This window comes from Anoplophora glabripennis, unplaced genomic scaffold (assembly GCF_000390285.2).
Source record: "Anoplophora glabripennis isolate ALB-LARVAE unplaced genomic scaffold, Agla_2.0 scaffold223, whole genome shotgun sequence".
NCBI lineage: Eukaryota > Metazoa > Arthropoda > Insecta > Coleoptera > Cerambycidae > Anoplophora > Anoplophora glabripennis.
Window position 1 is genome coordinate 495,418 of NW_019416365.1, and position 19,695 is coordinate 515,112.

At 30.1% G+C, this 19,695-nt stretch overlaps 1 protein-coding gene and 1 non-coding gene across 2 annotated transcripts in view; both read right to left on the reverse strand.

The window, feature by feature from the left end:
* LOC108906961 (capon-like protein) overlaps positions 1 to 19,695 on the reverse strand; it is a 150,542-nt gene that overhangs the window by 63,990 nt on the left and 66,857 nt on the right. Inside the window, exon 5 of the mRNA XM_018710420.2 lies at positions 13,430 to 13,594. Within this exon, the coding sequence (XP_018565936.1) occupies positions 13,430 to 13,594 (165 nt within the window). The remainder of the gene's footprint in view (positions 1 to 13,429; positions 13,595 to 19,695) is intronic.
* LOC111691444 lies at positions 3,774 to 3,935 on the reverse strand. The gene has a single exon (XR_002762949.1). It is a non-coding gene; the product is annotated as a U1 spliceosomal RNA (small nuclear RNA).

Sequence of the window (19,695 nt, forward strand, 5' to 3'; positions counted from 1 at the left end):
CAATGCGACCGGCATGGCGGTGTGATAAAAACGGACAAAAACTTTCGCAAGGAAAGAAATATGTAAATAGAATTTTATCGCACCTATTTTATATCGGCAAATTCAACTGCTTTTGCCTTTATTAATTAATAAAATTAATTTGTCTTTAAATAATAAAATCATTTGACATACCCGGTGTTACAACAATTGTTCAAAATTTTATCCACCAATGTGTAAACACATTTGGGTCCGTTGTTACAGTTTCTACGAACTAACACAAATGTCTTGTTTCACCATAACACAAATACTTCACCATAAATTAAAACGATATCCATCAACTCCGAGTACACGCAAACCATTTTTGACACTAACTACCCATTTTTGACACTCACGACTAAAAACCTATTACACCGCACATAACAGGTAAATATCTCAACAACGATTGCAAAATCCGAATTCAGTATTCGGAGTCGCTGAGGCCACGTGACGAATGACGCTAGAGACTACAGTTGTCCAGCTATGTAGTGATTGAATGTACTATAACTTCAATATTTTTTTTCTCGGAAACTATAAGGATTTTACAACATTTTTTTTACGATATTGATTCCATTTCTCATGCTGCATCTATTCCCAAATTTTTTTGGATAAGTTGTGAATCACCCTGTATAAATTTTTTAAGCGACTTTTAATCCTTAAATCAAACTAATACGACTTGATAACTATTGTATGAACCGAATTATTTACAGTTTTCTAAAAACAATTTAAAGGGAAAGTAAAAATTGGTCAAATCATTTGAATACCTATTACTTTTTATTTCCTGGCTATGGTGGAAAATCCTAAACTATATTAAAAAATGCCATAACGCATTAATCAAGTGGCTTTGAAAAATACCTGCACATAGCGTTACTATGGTTTCTATTACTTGTTCTATTAGAGGATCTTCCCTTACAAAAACGCATGAATATGTGGTTTATGCACGATGATGCTTCAATTCATTTTAGTTTAAGAGTTAGGGAACACTTAAATAGGGTTTACCCAGATCGATGGATAGGCCAGTCAGGACCAGTGTCCAGACCGCCTAAATCACCAAATTTAAATCCTTTGGATTCCTACTTCTGGGATGATTTGAAAAGACGTGTTTACGCAACTCCTGTGGCATGTGAAGATTAACTGCAGCAAAGGATTTTTCACCATTAGCCAGGAAATAAAAAATAATATTCAACTGATTTGGAGAATACAGCCATCACTATTTAGACATGCTCGTGAGTACATTAGATTAGGCCAGCAGTATTCATACTGTGTTCCACGGAACCCTGGAGTTCCCCACAACCTCTCTGGGGACTCCGCGACTCAGTCAAAACTTCAAATTTTCAAATTAACAATATCGATACTACCAAATTAAAAAAAAAATGTATACTAAAACTTTTATATTTTTATATAAGTACATGCGTATAAGTTACTATAGGAACTTAACAAGACGTACGTAAGGATAAAAACAAAGTATCGCAATGCGCTTAATGCAGACTTTTAAATGCGATTGTAACTTACAACAATAGCATCTGATTTCAACATATTATGTAAAAATATTCAAGCACATCCGAATTATATTTATTCTTTTTTTAATTATCCAATAAATATTTACTTTACAATTTAAAGCCATAGTATAATTTTTACTTCGTGGAATATTTATTTTGTTAATCGTAGTATTTATAAATATATTGTAGGTATACTCAGTAAAAAATGTGTTCGAATTTTTTTTTTTATTTTGGACAATTTTTATAGTAATTAGTAATTTTTAATCCTAAGTAGATATTTCTTAAATTTCCAATTTTATCGGTTTTGTTTGTTATTTTCTCTTTAAACGGTTTATGTTTCACTTTCCCTTTAAGTTGTTTTTTATAAATCTGTAAATAATTTGTTTCATACACTAGTTCACTAGCTGTCAAGTTGCAGTAGTTTCATTTGAGGATTAAAAGTTGCTTAAAAACGAAGTACATTGAAATTTGTATATGCAAATATCTCGATAACTAAAGAAGGTATCAAAATCGAACCAAAGTATTTTTTTTATGAAACGGACATATTTCATATATTTCATATTTTCAATACAAAATTTCAGTAATTCTAAAGGCAAACATAATTATCAAAGAATAGGCCTATACAAGCAACGCCAAAATTAGTTAAAAATTCTTGTTTGTCATTTCAAAAAACATAATAGTGCCAATTTTTTGTACATACTCTGACAGTTCGAAAAATTATGGAGAAATTTCAAAATAACATTCAAACTTTGAACGCCCTCTGTATCTTTTAAACCAGCATCATTTACATAAGGTATATTTGGCACAATCGACTTATTTTAGCCATCGGTATCTCGAGCCACGATATTTTCCAACCTTTTGCAGACACCCTGTCTATACAGGGTGGGCCATTAGTGTAAGAAAATAAAATGACGTCCTTGTTACTCATAATACAGAAAAAAAGTTTATATAAAAGTTATACAGAATCAAGAAACCTAAACTATAAAATTAATGTGATACATACAGGGCGATGAGTAAAAACGGGACACGCCAGATATTATATTTTTTAAATGGAACACCGTGTATATTTTTACACATATGGATTTCCGAGAAAATTCTATATATGGCAATATAAACAGTTTATCATTTTAGTGCGGGGTTGCCAAGTTATGTAGAAAATTCTTCGAATTTTGGAAAAAACAAGACCTCGAAGAAGTTGTATTAACTTTCAACTACTCACACTTGGAACAAAATAATTAGACAGAGTTATAGGCAAATGTTAGACAAAGGCTCCTATAGCTAATTTCGATATTTTATACAGGGCATTTTTATAATACGATCATTTTTAGAAAGTTTAAACTTGATTTTCTCAAATTTTTCAAATGGAACACCCTATATTTTACTGTTCTATTTTATTCACATATCGGTCCAGTTCAACTTTTATTAAGCATGTTCTATATCTAAAATTGTTAGTTAAAGCAACATTTCTGAAAAAACTTAATTTTTATTATTTTATAGAATACCACAAATAAATATTAACTAATAAAATTAACTCAAAATAGAATGATAAATTATGAACTGACAAGTTGTGATATCTTTCCAAAGCTATTTCGTACGACCGAAAATAATAAAAATTAGCAGAAATGTTGCTATATCTTAAAAACTAACAACTTTAGGTGTAGAACATACTTAATAAAAGTTGAAGTGGACTGATATGTGAATAAAATAGAACAATAAAATACAGGCTGTTCCATTTGAAAAAATTTAGAAAATCAAGTTTGAACTTTCTTAAAATGATCGTATTATAAAAAATGCCCTGTATAAAATATCAATATTAGCTAATATAGCCTAACATTTGCCTATAACTATGTCAAATATTTTTGCTTCAAGTGTTATTAGTTGAAAGTTAATACAACTTCTTCGAAGTCATGTTTTTTCCAAAATTCACAGAATTTTCTACGTAACTTGGCAACCCTGCACTAAAATGTTAAACTGTTTATATTGCCATATATAGAATTTTCTCAGAAATCCATATGTTTAAAAATATACAGGGTGTTCCATTTAAAAAATGTTATATTTGTCGTGTCCCGTTTTTACTCATCGCCATGTGTGTCTCAAATTAATTTCGTCCTTTAGGTTTTTTATTCTGTACAACTTTTATATAAACTTTTCTGTATTGCGAATATAAGGGAGTTATTTTACTTTCTCATACTAATGACCCACCCTGTATATATATACAGGGAGGCGGTCTGTAATTTAATTATGCTTTATTAAATTGCACCGGGACAGCGCGTACGCAGTCCCGACTACCAAAAATTATGCGCCCGAGTTATCCGCATTAGGGATAATCGCAGGGGTCAGCCCGACCTTAGTGCAATGGAAGGGCCTCACCCTGAAGGAACCGCCTTGTTGATCACGGTAACCCCTACGCCAGGTAAGTATGCTTTGACAAACCTTTACAGCCAAAGCTTAGTATTCTGCAGTGAATAGTACAGGCGAGTTAAAATAGTGGCATCTAGCGGCACAAACAAAAAATTCAATGCAGATCGATTTTGTATAAATTAGTTTTTATCATTATGCACTTATCCCGTGTTATGTTTTACAACAAATTAATGCCAAAAAAGAGCAATAACCGTTTTAGACGATTAGCAAAGATATTTGGTGACAACACTTTTTTAACCACCCGGTGTGTTATTCCTTAGTTTTACGAGAGACGTATCAAATCAATGTTTGTTAGTTGGCATTGTTTCATGAAACTTAATTGTCCTGGAAATAAAACAATTCTGATTTGCCTTTCTATTTTAGTTCGGTTATATCTGAAAACAATTTGAAAAATTCAAGCGGAGCAAACTAGCCGAATGAAAATGAGTAATTAAACTATATTTAAACCCTAAATAAATGTAAACGCTAAAGGTTTATGATAGTATTTCGTCTAGATCAATGTTTGGATAATAAAATTCTGCTTTTTTCAGAAACATTTATTAATTTTATAATATTGTTATCATAACAAGAAAGTAAATTCAATTTTCTAAGAGATTACTTGAAAAGTGAATTCGGCACTTGTGAAAATAACAACAGATGGACAATTTTACTTTAATTAGTTTTCTAACTCTAAGTAGTAACTATTTTATAAATGACGATTATTTTTCTTATTATACGACAAAAATTAATGGAATATTTTATATTATATTATAGGTTATATTTTAAATACCTAGGAAGAAAATAAAAACCGCTATACATTCAGTGAAACGCACAGGGAAAAATAGTAACAAAAGTAATCTAGGAAATTTTTTCTTAAAAATTATAGGTAAATCCTTTGCCTTATTTTCCAAAAAAATTGTAACAGCAAGTTAGTTGAAGTTGTTTAAAGTAAATATGCAGTAAGTAATGTAAAAAACATGTTCATATTTTATTTCTAGTTTTAGCATTAAAAATACAAAACTACAAGTCTTTTGAATATTATTATTCTAAAACTTAAACTAAGATTGGCCACCCCTGGTGTAAGTAGAACATAAACGTCTTGATTTCTGGTTTTGTTTCTATAGAACCAAAATTAAATACACTGTTTTTGAAACAATTTTTTTATTTTAATTCCATTATTAATATGTACAGGGTGATTCACTATATTTTGACCCCCTCCCTTTAACTTTTTTGTTTTAAGTTATAAACAAATGTAAAATACAAAAGTTGCACGATTTTTTATGAATTTTTCGAAAACGACATTTAAAAAACAAATGAAGTCCAAACAAAATGGAAGCGGATGTTAACTTCGTTAATTTAAATGGAACACCCTGTATATACATATTTGGATAGAACGTTCTCTATGGAGCATAGTCATATAGGATTTGTTGGGCCCATCTCTAACAATAAGCGAGATACTATTAAAAAAGAAAAGAAGTTTTTTTTATTAAGAAATTAAAATATCTTGTAATTGTTAGATCTCTTTCAGGCATTTCTGCCTTTTTTCCAATTACGTAAGGATTCACAGATTTAGTTATAATATATTTTGACAGATCGGACATTGATATGGTCCAATCTCACTAATTAGGCCGTGAGAGGCCTAATTACTCATGGACAATGTTATAAGGTAGGCCGTGACAGTGACAGGTAATGTCATGATAACATTGTTATTGATTGACAGTTTGTATTATATTTAATTAAAAATATAGGGGTCAAAATACAGTGAATCACCCTGTACGTACAAACGAAAGAGATATAAGATTATCCTTATTTAAAAAAAATGTAGCTGTAAAAAACAGGTTGACTATATAAAATAAATATAGGTCACTTTTTACGGTTTTTCCATCCAATCATAAACAAAATGTTTTTTTTTTTGTAGACATTTAGTTCAATGTGAATATTTTTCAGTATAAAAACTAAACTGTTAGAACTTTATTAATGTTTAAGTAACTTGTACTTTCTCCAAATTAATTTCAATCTGTATATTTAACAGCGATTTTCTCAAAATTTATTTGTATATAACGATTCCAATATGAAATTGAATTAAGTGCAAACTCGGAAAAAGTAATCCAGGATTTGTTCGTTTCACGTACCAAATTAATAAAAACTGGCATTGTGTCAATTATTGAAATTAAATATACGAATTATTTCTCATTAATCATCATTAGTTCTTTCTGACCGCACGTGGTAAGTATGTACACACCTATACGCTAATAAATATTTACTGCACGTAAATTGGATTTTTCACTGTATATTAGAACCCTAATTATTTTAGTGGATATCTTTGTAGATCTGCCAAGTAATTTAGAAAACATTAAATGTTCAAAGTAATATACGTGCATGTCAATAAAATTATGATTTTTCCATTACCGTTATATAGGGCGTCTTCTTCGTTTGAAATTCTTCGTTATTTTTGTTACTGGGAATTTTAGAAAAAAAAATCTTTAATATGCAAATAAAATGAACGTGCCTAAAATATTTTGACATATACGAGTACAGGGTGCTTTATTAAAAAATATTTAAAAAATTATGAAATTATTTTAAATAATAAATGCTATGTAACCATAATACAGTGTGTCCCGCATGGGAACCGACACAACAGGTACATATAGGGGTGCATCAAATAACCCCTAAATTTCCAAAAACAATTATCTCTCATATAAGTCCAACATTTGGTAAACAATTTAAATACATTAAGGGTTATTATTCCCGTTACTTTCTGATCAAACCTCGTATAACACGAGATTTTAAAACTTCCTTGCTCATGCTAAACTTTGACAAACCGTGCTAAACATGATTAGTTGATTAGGTACTCAAAGTAAGGTATTCTAGCACTGTGAATAAGAATGACCAAAATGTCAATACGTTATGGATTTCTCACTCAAATTTGACAATGAACAGGTACATATTTAATTTCAATTTCAGCAAAGACTTTTAAGGAACAAGTACAATTTTTACAATTAACGCATATTTTGGAATATGCATATTTAAAAGAATATCTCACAATGGCACTAAAATGAGAGGGTACTTCATCATGAATAAACCAAAATTGTAATCTGAGGTCCAGTGGTAAATTCTAGAAACAAAGCAACAAAGCTTTCTAGCGACAAGGAAAGAGAGTTTTCAAGGAATTCCAATAGCTTTTTCCATTTCGACGATTTGAAAATTATTGGACAAGTTAAATGTCTATCAATAACGCTGACCCAAACGTTTATTTTAATCTTTCGTTGGAAATGTCGAGAAGTTATTGCTTAAGTTGATATCCGAATAATGGTGGTAATTATGAACTTTCGTAATTCCCCTGCGGGTGAAATAAGCCACACCTGTGAAAAGTACATTTTGTGAAAATTAATACTGGCAGAATTTATCTAAATCCTAAGACAGCAACTATTGAACTTTTTATGGTAGAGATGCAATAAATTACTTCTAATAATTCTATGAACTGAACTTCTCGATACCCCAGTTCGCTAAGTTTCTTGTGCTAATTTGCGCTTCATATTCAATTGTCTGTAAAATAACCCCTTCATCTTGTACTCTGTTTAAATGGTGGCGTTTTTGACTTCTACTAAAAAACATTCCACTTTCTCGAACTATTGAAGCATTGAAAAATGTTTCTCCATGTTGAACTGTTTTTTTTTAAACGGCAAGGTTTATCAAAGATAACAAGGATAAGAAAGCATTAGAACCGAATTCTGCATAATATGAGAGCAAGATTGGCAAAAAATCCGTATGGAGTTAAGGGTAAGGGTGTTTTAATTGAAACAACGCAAATGGCTTGTGATATCCCAAATTAACTATTGTAGCATAAATACAAACTAAATGTATTCAAAATAGGCGATTACTTCTTTTTTTAAGTGCAGAATCTCCTAAATTGGTCTATCCCGAATCACTTTTTCCATGTTGTGATGCGCAATTAAATTCTGCATCGATCGTGTTAGAACTATCTAAAATTAATTATGCCTAAACAGCGATGGCTTTTAATGGCCTATGAAAGGGGCTGTTACTGTCTCAACAGATAATCGTTAAATTATTCAATTCAGTAAGTTAATATAATTGCCTTCTTCGTACACTTATAACAAGTGAAGAAACAAATTAATCGGTATTGTAAAGTTCGTCAGCCAAATAAATGTAAGGTGTGTACAAACTTGGAGAGGATTTTTTAATGTTAAATAGAATACATTAATAATAATCATTTTCGATATTAAAATCATTGAGATTGCTTATTAATATGCAATAATGATAAAATAAGTATGGTACAAAATTCAGTTGTCACAAGTATTATGTACTATACTTCTATCTGCAACAGTGCATTTTTTAAATATCTTATTTGTAAACATTACCCTTTAAAAGTGTTGCGCCATTATAACTTTTTAACATTGTCTGTAATTTTGTATTTGATGGCAACTGTTTCATTAACAACAGTAAAATCATCCTAATTTGACCAACCTTTATTAGATGTTACATTTTTTTACGTTACCTACGGCAACGTACGTCGTGGTTAAACTATCTTCACTGTTTTTATCTATTATTGTATCTTATGATTAATTTTGAAAAAAAAATAGCCCATTCTAAAGGGGCATCAAAAATACTGGAAGAAGCATACTGACAAAAAAGTTTAAAGGAAGGTATGAAAGGAATACAATGCCAATACAATGGTATGCCACAAAAAATGCGAATACTTTAATAGTCTATTTCGCTTTGGTGTAACGAAAAATATTGAAAATTCTAGACTAATAGCATGTCTTAAGAAAAAAATCATTTGGAAGAGGGCTAAAAAATCCAGCGTATTAGGTAGAAAAGAGGTGGGTAGATTCTTTATGGAAGCATTGGACGACGATTTTTTGATGATGAAGGTAGGATTTGTTCTATTATTTGTTAAGATTTAACTTTATCCCAAACAAATCAAAATCAAAATGTTAAAGGTTTTAAAAGGTTTCTATTGTTTCAGGTCATCTTAGTCATATAATTAGCGGGAGCCTGTCGTCGAAAAGGGTTGGCCAAAATGATCCTCAATGATATCGAACACACTTAAGTAGAACATTTGTAGTTTACACTCAAGAAGGAATATTTCATGAAATATGTGTCGTTGAAGTCTTCGCACGTAACACACAATGCACTGTTTTTATTTTACAAAAATGGAAAGTGTACCGGATCAAGTTGTTGGAATCAATTCCATTGGAAAAATACTCTCAGATACCTGAAATTACCAGGTCCTGAAACCTACACAAGGCACTGTTTTAGACGGACATCCGCAACTCTATTGGTAGACGCCAGAAGAGATTTCATGACTTTGAAACGCCATGGTGGATGGAAGTCGTCCGCTGTAGTAGAGGGATTCGATAAAAAAAACAAGACTCAAATAGCGAATACAATCAGTGGGATTGGAAACGATTCTAATTGACGAATCAAGGGCAACATTATACTTGACGATCTCTTCTACTAAGACAAGACATCCTTTAAGGTATAACTTATCACACTTAAAATTGTTCTTGTAACCTTACGCACCGTTGTAGATAAAATTAATAATAATTAAAATTGTTAAAACTTTGACAACCTCCAGAATTGTCCTTGATTTAGACAGGGTGTTTCAGAAAGACCTCCTGTAAATTCAGGGGGTGATAGTACGATAAAAAATAAGAATTTTTTGTCATATGAACTATATGTCTATCTCCTCTTGTTTTCAAGATACAGAGCGACAAAATAAAAATTTTTAAATAGAATTTTTACGAAAATTTCCAAACGGTGCGAAATATTTTTATTAAATTTGATATTCCAGGCTTTTTAAGGACGCCAAATACACTGGTCTAATTATTTTTTGTATATTTTATAGAGGGCGCTAGTTATGCTACATTCGTATTACATTTTAAATTCTAATTTTTTAGAAGTTAGGTTTTTTCGGGCTCCAATTTCTAATGTCCAATTTTATTTTCTAAAAATAATGTACTCTTGTTAAAACTTCCTAATGTGGACGGTTTTCGAGAAAAAAAGGCTTTTAATTGAACTCTTACAATATTACGGTGTAGAAAATAAGTGACTTTTCACAAAGTAGGCTTATGTCAAAACTTATTGATGGATGTCTCATAAACAACGCATACATTCTCAGTAATATTTTAAACTCTAATTAACAATATATCAAAATTTTAGTGACTGTAATTAGTCATTACTAAGTATAGTCACTAACAATCACTAAAATTTTGATATAAAGTTAATTAGAGTTTAAAATAATACTGAGAATGTATGCGTTGTTTATGAGACATCCATCAATAAGTTATGACATAAGCCTGCTTTGAGAAAAGTCACTTATTTTCTTCACCGTAATATTGTAAGAGCTCAATTAAAAGTATTTTTTCTCGAAAACCATCACACATTACACTGAAAGAAATGCGTTTTATTCTTTATTGGAATTCTATATACCATTATAAGACCATTATACTATATGTGACAGTTAAACAGGTGAATATTGGATATAAAACGCGTATTGCTAGCACAGTTGTATAGTGACTATAAACCTTATTCTTTATTAAATTATTGTATAACTAGTATACAACGTTTTTTATACCCTTTACGAAATAATAGCAATAACTGTTATTAAAGTGTTCCATATCGTTATTAGAACATCTAGTACTGGTTATAAGTTTTATAATAATAAATGTATTAAACTGTTGTATACTCTGTATGAGTTAAAAACATATGTCATTAAGTTTTCAGAAATTTTATTGGATAACTGTAATTACAAGCTAAGGTTCTAATGTAAACATACATAAAACATACTTTTAAGCATTAAAAATGATGACAAATCGCTCCCAAAACTGTCCAGTTTATTTTCTTAGCAACGATGCACCCGTATTTTCTTGTATTACATGAGAATTTGCACTATAACTCTTCCACCTTAAGAATGAAGCATCCCCAGAAAGGTTGAGCTTCTTTCCATATAATTTTATTTCCTCTGGTTGATTGACTTTATACCCATGCTCTTCTTTGTCACCGTTAACCTTCTGTTCCTCCATCTTATGTAAAACTTAACATCAGCGATTTCTAATAGGACCTACAAAATAATAATTTTTAAGATTTAGACAAGATTTACATTTGAAAAAACAAAACAATTACAAGCCATAAAACAGTTAGATACTTACATAATAATTTTCCATTTCACACAACGCGATATGATCATGTATCCCACAAAACATGTGCATATACTGTCCATTTTCATCAAACTAGACGTGTGTAAGTCGATGCACAGCGGACTGTCGGAAATTTTACGATTGTTGTATTTTCTCTTCTTGAGTAAAGATAATAAAGACGTTGTGGTTTTGTGTGTTTATTTTGACAATGATTGAACATGTATGGACAATAAAAGTGGACTGTATAAGATAGTTGAGTACCGTTCTGCTTCATGCATAGCATGCTACTGAAATCTTAGAAGGGATGAGCTCGTGCGGCGAACCCTAAATCAGCGGCTGGAATAGCCAGGTTTCTTATTGAGTCGGCGCACTTCGCTCTCGGGTCTGACATATGATTATTATTACAAGACTATGAATATAACTTAACAACGATCATAACCGATTATGCACCGAGAGGTGACGATCACTTAACCATTATAAGATGCGTTTTACACGTTAAAAACGGAAACATATTCAGTATAAGAACGAATAATTCTGTTAATACAATTGTTATATACAAATTCGGATACTGGTCTTTATACAACAAATCTTCCCTACTATACAACTGGAATATAAAGTCTATAACACCTAATAATGTATAAGTAATTCATTATAACCTTTATTTCGTAGATGCATAAGGTGTATTAAGCACCTTCCAGTTAAACTGATTGAATAATGGGTATGGAAACGATAGCTTTTTTTTTAATAAAAGTCGTATATTGGTTATAAAAGTTTTAATATGCGCTATACACATTATTCTAGATAAACAGTTCAATAAGCCCATTTCTTTCAGTGTAGGAAGTTCTAACAAGAGTACAATATTTTTAGAAAATAAAATTGTACATTAGAAATTGGAGCCCGAATGGTAAAAAACCGAACCTTATATAATTTGAACCTAAAATGTAATAGGAATGTAGCGTAACTAGCGCCCTATGAAATATCTGAAAAATAATTAGACCAGCGTATTTGGCGCCCTTAAAAACCTCAGAATACCAAATTTCATAATAATATTTCGCACCGTTTGGAAATTTTCGTAAAAACTCTATTTAAAAAATTTTATTCTGTCTCCCTGTAACTCGAAAACAAGAGGAGATAGACATAGACCCCCCTGAATTTACGGGAGGTCTTTCTGAAACACCATGTATAGTAAATAAATAAAAAGACGTGAATAGTTATGGCTATAATTTAATTGCCCTCAACTTTTTTGTTCGTAGATATAACTGAGATACTCTTGAGTTGAGTTATACGTTTTTATTTGACTCGGGAAACTTAAAAATAAAACTGTTGAAATAACGAATCATCGGCGCATTCGCCATAATTTTAAATCGGAATTGTATAACCTCGACGTAATTTCCCGAGATGAAAACGGAAAACAATTAGCGTAAAACTAACATAGATTTCTCCATCGCGTTTAAACAAACGCTAATTTTTTTAATAAGTACATAATTACCGATTTAGTATTTTTATTAACAATAATTTTATACTACACTGACAAAAATTGTGGAAATTCGCATAGGCTTTTAACATATTTCTAATGGTGTTTACATACAAAAATTTAAATGAATTGAGCATACATGATATATTGTGTAGAATTGTACGTCCGAATATATATTTTTTTCGCCATATATTCTTATCTTTTACGTTGTACTTTTATATTTTCAAATTAGTTATCTCTAATCCTTTATGTCTATACTTGCTGTAAATACTTATACGAATAAAAGTGTGAATTTACATGACCTGATTTGGCTCCAATCATGTGATCACCAGTGTAACGTTACCACGCGTATGTAGAGAACTGTGCTAGTTCAGTAAGCATGTTTAGATTCATTTGTGGCGTAAAAACATAGCACAGTATTTTAACTACCCAAATATAATGCTATAAATAAATACTGGGGTAAGTAAATGATATCTTCACTTAAAGTTATTGAACAGTATGAGAAACATCAATAATATGAAAAAATCCTATGTGAATTTCCAAAACTTTTATCATAGAATTATATTCCAACAATTTGTGGTAATGTTAAACACAATTTTTCAGTCGAGTTTTTTTGTAATGTATGAACTTTTAGCTAGTAATCTTTAGTTTCTGTAAAGAAATCGTAGTATGACGCCTGTATAAATTTTTAATGTAACTTTTTCCGTATAACGTGTTACAGGTTATATAGGAAATAATTTGAATGCGAGATTGAAGAGCTAATGAAATTTCATCTCACGGCAGTATTGGTAATTTATCATGCTTACAAGAAAAGGTTGTCATAATTTATATCGATATTATTCGTGTGACAGCTGCTCTGTAATAACTAAAATGTTACTAACCTTTTTATTGGATTTAAAAACGGCACATTTGAATATGTTCGATGAACCGTCTCTCGCTATATAACTAAATATTTTGAGGTCCTGAGAGTCATGAGATACGTAGAATATTCTATAAATAGGATGGTTCAGAATAACCGATTTTCCATCATCCAGCCACTGTTTTCTCTGAAAACAGAAATAATTAATATTTATATAAATATAAGCAGATCATCAAAGATATATGTATATAAAAAATAATTGACTTCGTTAATATAACCAAGGAGGTATATAAGGAGTGTTCAAATTTGAATTAACTTTTTAATTTCTCGCCTTTTGTGTTTTTTGTAATAGAATGGTTTTGATTTTTTGACAATTGTTAAATAATAATAAATATGATACACGATTGAGCAACGCGTCTTTACTGTTAAAAATTATTTTAAATATGGTGAAAATTATACAGAACTTAGAAAAAAATATCGTACAACATATGGAAAAACAAATAGTCCCACAAACAGCACCACTCGAAATATTCTGTATAAACTTGAAGAAAATGGTTCAATTTAAGATCAAAGTAGTAAAATTTATAGTCGTAGTTGTCGTTCATAAGAAAATATTGCAGCTGTCAATGATAGTGTCACTGAAGAATAAAATACATTAATTCGTCATCGTTCACAGCAATCAGGCATTAAACAAACCACTTTATTCAATATTTTGCATAAGGGTCTTCACTTAAAAGCTTACAAAATACAGTTAACAAGAATTATTGCCAGCTAATCATGGATTGCGTACTACATTTGTTAATTGGGCTCTTGCAGTAAAAGAACAAAATTGCTAAAACTTGAAGGTTTGTAGAGCTGGAAGATGTGGTTACTTATCTGATATTCTTTTTCTTTATTAACCGCAACATGTCTACTTTAATATTCATTAAAGATATGTAGTTATTTCGAATAAATCATCTGTTTTATTAAAAAATTAAAAAGTGAACTCAAATTTGAACACCCTATATTAAAAAGATCACAAGTAACTAAACTAATATTGACAGAATATAAATTCCAAATTAACAAAAACGTTTACGTATGAATGACCGATTTTAAATGAACACATGCAAAAGAGCATAATTTTTTGTTGTCAAACAACAAAAATCGATTGACGACGTTCTTCTTCAAAATATGACTACGGCATTAGATTCTACACTCCGTCAACTGAGTTAGTATTATTATAATAATTATTATTACTAACGGTCATCATTTCTGTTTCTTAAACTAATTTGTTTTTTTTAGTGTTAACATGCAAATTAAATAATAATTTTTAATTTAATGGATAAAAAGTGCAAATTTGTAAATATTTTATTTGTTTATTTGATTTTTTACGATTTCATATATTTTTTAAACCGTTGACGAAAGAACAGAAATGACACAACACAGCAATTTAATTTTATATAGCAATGAGTGTTTGTTCACGAGATTTTGTTCAAACCCAATTAGACCAAACAAATTAAATTTTGACTCGAAAAAAGTCCTATCCGCGAGATTATTGTAAATCTATCTAAAGGACCATAATACAAGACATCTCTCATCTCGTGAGTCAAAAACTTTTATTAGCTAACTTTTCTATTTAAACAAATAAGTGAGGATTACATTTAATTCGTAATTAAATAGCTAACAAAATATTGAAAAACAAGTTTACTTTGCGTTAATATGAAAAAAAAATACTTTTTAAATGAACGATAGCTTCATTTATTTATTTAATAATAGTAAAATAATTCCGAAATTGAAATTTTAATTAATATTTCGTTTAACAATAATTTTTGTGACATTTTTGTAAATTAAAAAAAATTAATTATAAAATATGCATTTTTTCTGGAGTTCAGGGCTATTCTATGAATTCGTAAATATCCCCATTGTTATTTTTTCGTCGAGCTACCCCAGTTTAAAAAAAAAATAAGTTTCTACGATGAATAGAAGCCGAGATATTGCAAAATTTACAGCGCGCACTTCCCCCACCACCACGCCGCCGGCCGCCGGACAGTTTACTTAGCGAGTACCTTCTCTTTAAAGGGCTCGTGAGTCGTTAATTTTCCACATTTTTCAATGCAATTCACGGGAAATCGTAGTTTACGTCGTAAACTTTATTTTGCGAAAAATTCAAGTCTTAATATTTATAAACAATTGCGCTACGATTTTTTAAAAAAAGATTCTTATCTTGGCTCCTGTTGGTCGTAGAGGGCACTTTTTTTATTTTAAAACTGTATTTTTTTGCCAGCTATCCATTGCATCTATTTTCGGTGAGATAGCATAAATAGCAACAATGTTATTCAAATTGTTTATAAGCGAAAAACGCACGGTTTTTTAATGCACAATTTGAGAATGTTAATGTCAAAAAAACGGTGATATTTTTTAATAGGTCGCTTAATTGCGTCTTTAAGATTACAATGACGCTTTCAGAATCATGTTTGATTGAAAATTAACGTCTGTACAGAGGCTTAAAGTTCATAACTTTTGGAGCCTCCGCTATAAACAAATAGAATTGTGCGAAAACTATTGCACCTACAGCGCCCACTTTTGGCACACTTTTAAAGTATGACAAAACCCTCAACTTGTCATAGGTTTTATAAAATTTTAACAATAAATGCGATAGTTATAAACAAATTAAAAAATGGGCACTTTTCTTGTTTTTTTGCAATAACTTTTTTGTTTATTAACCGATTTTAATTTAACCAGTCTCATTTTGTAGATAATTTTACTCCCTACAAGCTGTCTGAGAGTAACTTTTCGCTAAAATTGATGGTTTTCCCTGCAAAGTGAAAAAACTGTTTTCCTCACTTATTTTTTTAAATAGAAAAGTTAGCTAATAAAAGTTTTTGACTCACGATGTCTTGTATTATGTTCCTTTAGACAATTTTACAATAATCTCGCAGATAGGACTTTTTTCGAGTTTCTCTTTTATTTTCGCTAATTTTCCTGGTGTAAATTGGGGCTGTGTTGAATCAAGTGGCGTAGTCAAATTTTAAATAAAAAGTTATAAATTTTTGTCAAAGATAATGAAAAAAATTAAGTACGCTTTAATACTTGAAAATACATTAAAATTATATGCGACGTTGGGTGTGGACTTTTTAGCTCTACCTTTAAAAAAAAAAATCAATTAAATCGAACATATTTTCTACAACTGTTTCCATTTGAATTGGGTCACATTGTATAAGCATGCGTAGGTGCTTTATTTTCAAGATACAGGGTGCTAAAAATTAACGAATATTTTATGTCAAAACAATAGATGATATAAATAATATGTTGCTTTATTTACAAATAACAGGGCTAATCAAATTATTATTACAAATTATTACATACATAAGGTTAGGTATATGAAATTTTTAACTATACCTAAATATACAATGTGATTTATTACAACCAGGCAATATTGTAAAGGCTACCAGAAAGAGCACATATGTAATATTTTAAGCCAATTCGAGGTCATTAATTCTACCTTTTTTTAGATTATATCCCGGTGGTGTCATTGACCCATATGGAATATAGCCAATGCACATAGATATCAAGTACACCATCATATTATTTTACGCAAGTGATATTCATAGATGACATATTTGTAGGGGTCTCCCATATATGAATTTTCTGAATCACTGTCTCCCTACATGCACTTATTAACATTTCTGGGCAGGGACATCCAACTATTTTACTTTCATTACTATCAAATACAACACCCTGTATGTATTTGAAATGAGGTTTTGATATTTATTTTAAAACTTGCATATCTTAGTAACGCACAATAAAAACCATACGTTTTGAAAAATTCATTAAAACATAAACCAAATTTCGAACATAGAATAGAATAAAATAGATAGAACTTTATTGACATTTATGTACATTAAGTGGTACATTTATAGTCATAACATAGGCTGAGTAGTGTTCATAAAAGTTAAAAATTCAGCCACAGTATAAAAACAATGATTTAAAAGAAATAATTTCGTAAACCTATGAAAGGTTTTTTGAGACATGTTTTTAATCTGTTTTCGTCTACAAAAATTATCAAATTTGTTGAACAGACTGATTGTAAGTTTGTTACGTTTAGTTAGGGTAATACGCGAATAAGATTCAACCAGATTTCCAGCGTGCCTAGTGTTATATTGACGTATATCAGCATGAGATTGCAAATTACATAAATTGGAATGAACAAGTTGAAGCGAATCAAGTAGATATAGGCAGGTCAGTGGTAGAATCTTATACCTGACAAATATNTACGTTTAGTTAGGGTAATACGCGAATAAGATTCAACCAGATTTCCAGCGTGCCTAGTGTTATATTGACGTATATCAGCATGAGATTGCAAATTACATAAATTGGAATGAACAAGTTGAAGCGAATCAAGTAGATATAGGCAGGTCAGTGGTAGAATCTTATACCTGACAAATATCTCCTTGCTGGGAGCTAACGAACAGCTGCTTATTGTAACACAAAAACTCTAAATGAACCACTAGAGTTGTCCCACAATGGCACACCATAGATTAAACTACTATGTACTAATGAAAAATAAACCATTTTCATTACATTATTAGTGACAAATGGTCTTATAGGAAAACTATGTAGGGGAAAATGGGTCAAACCGCAATGAGGGGTTAAATAAAGAGCAGCAAATCTACTATTGATTGCCAAATAAAGAATGTTGGTGTTTCTATAGCCAAATTTTGTGGCATATTCGTTAGGTAGTTAGATATTTATAATAGATTTTTTTTTAATTTTTATACATTCATAGAAAGCCGTATGAAATTAATATTAAATTTTGATTCACTCTCATAAAATTATTTTTGATTTATGATTTATGAGGTTAGATAATAAATATACAGGTTGCCAAGAAATAACAAAAAAAATAATATAAATCTACACAAAAAAATGCTACAAGTTCCATTGACACTTTTCCGAAAACTTAATGTTAGAGGAGTTATATGACGCCAAAATTATTTTTTTATTTAATATTATCACCCAATTTTTAGATAAGCGATTTTTTTTCAAATTTAGTACATATATTATTAGTAACAAACTTCATCTGCGGAAGAAAAATTTTTAAAATTCTGTACTCATAATTAGCTAAAATATTGAACATCCTTTAGTTTGCGTTTTTCTCGAAAAATTTACAAATTTCTATATTAAAGATTATTTAATGATCAAATAAGATTTAGCTTGTTTCAAATCGGTACCTTTCAATGTTTCCAAGAGAAATTCAAAATAGTTTTATAGTCTTATTTTGTTTATACTGCAAAATACGAGTAAGTAAATTTTAAATGTTTCAAATTTCCCAAAATATTTAACGCTTTTCTGTAGAAATTTATAATGATGATGAAGTACCAAATTTGAAAAACAACTTGATTTTTTAATTTAATTTTGATCACTACGTATAATGTAAGACATACACTGTATTTGTGGAAAATCAAAACAACTCGCTCCAAATTTTAATTAAATCTCTTTAATTACTTCTTTGTAATAAAAAATGTAACTGCTTTACAAATAATATTTTACTTACACATTCTATGTACACCCTGTATCTGAAATTGGTTTATTCATCTAAGGCGAAATACTACAAGACCAATATCATCACTGAAATTTAAAAAATGTTACAGTTTACCATATACCAGGAACCACACATAAGAAGCTTTACATATTTTGAAATAAAAAATACACTGTAAAAAAATCGGTGTGAGTGAAAGCAATAAAGGTTCGGAGTGAGTCCATTGAGTGAAATTATTGAGTACATTTTCACTCAATATTGGGCATTTTACTTATTTGGGATTAAACTAAAACTGAGTACTTTCACTCAAATATAGGTACTCCTTAAATAAATTCTTCACGTAAACTCGTATTTGGTGCACTTGTACCTAAATCAGGGTAAATATCCTGATTAATGAGTGATCTCACCCTTTTTCATATCCAGATGCATTGTCTTTGTCTGTTCCCATCGTCCCATTAGGTTATCTCGTGACCGTGGCGTGGTGGACGGCAGCATGGCGTATGGTGTGCTTTTGAGTATTGGTTTATCTGGTTATTATTGTGAAAATTGTATTTAAATGCAGTGATTTAATTACAATAATTAAAGACAATATACTTATTAAGTCTCGATTAATATCTGGTTAAATAAACGTATACCTAAATTGTTGTCTATAATTACGTATTTGTAACGTACAATATAGGTTATGGCAATCGATTCGTCCGATCAGTTCACCAATTCCTTTAATCGAGACCAAAAATATTGTCTCTAGAACAGATCTGTGTAAAAACAACTGT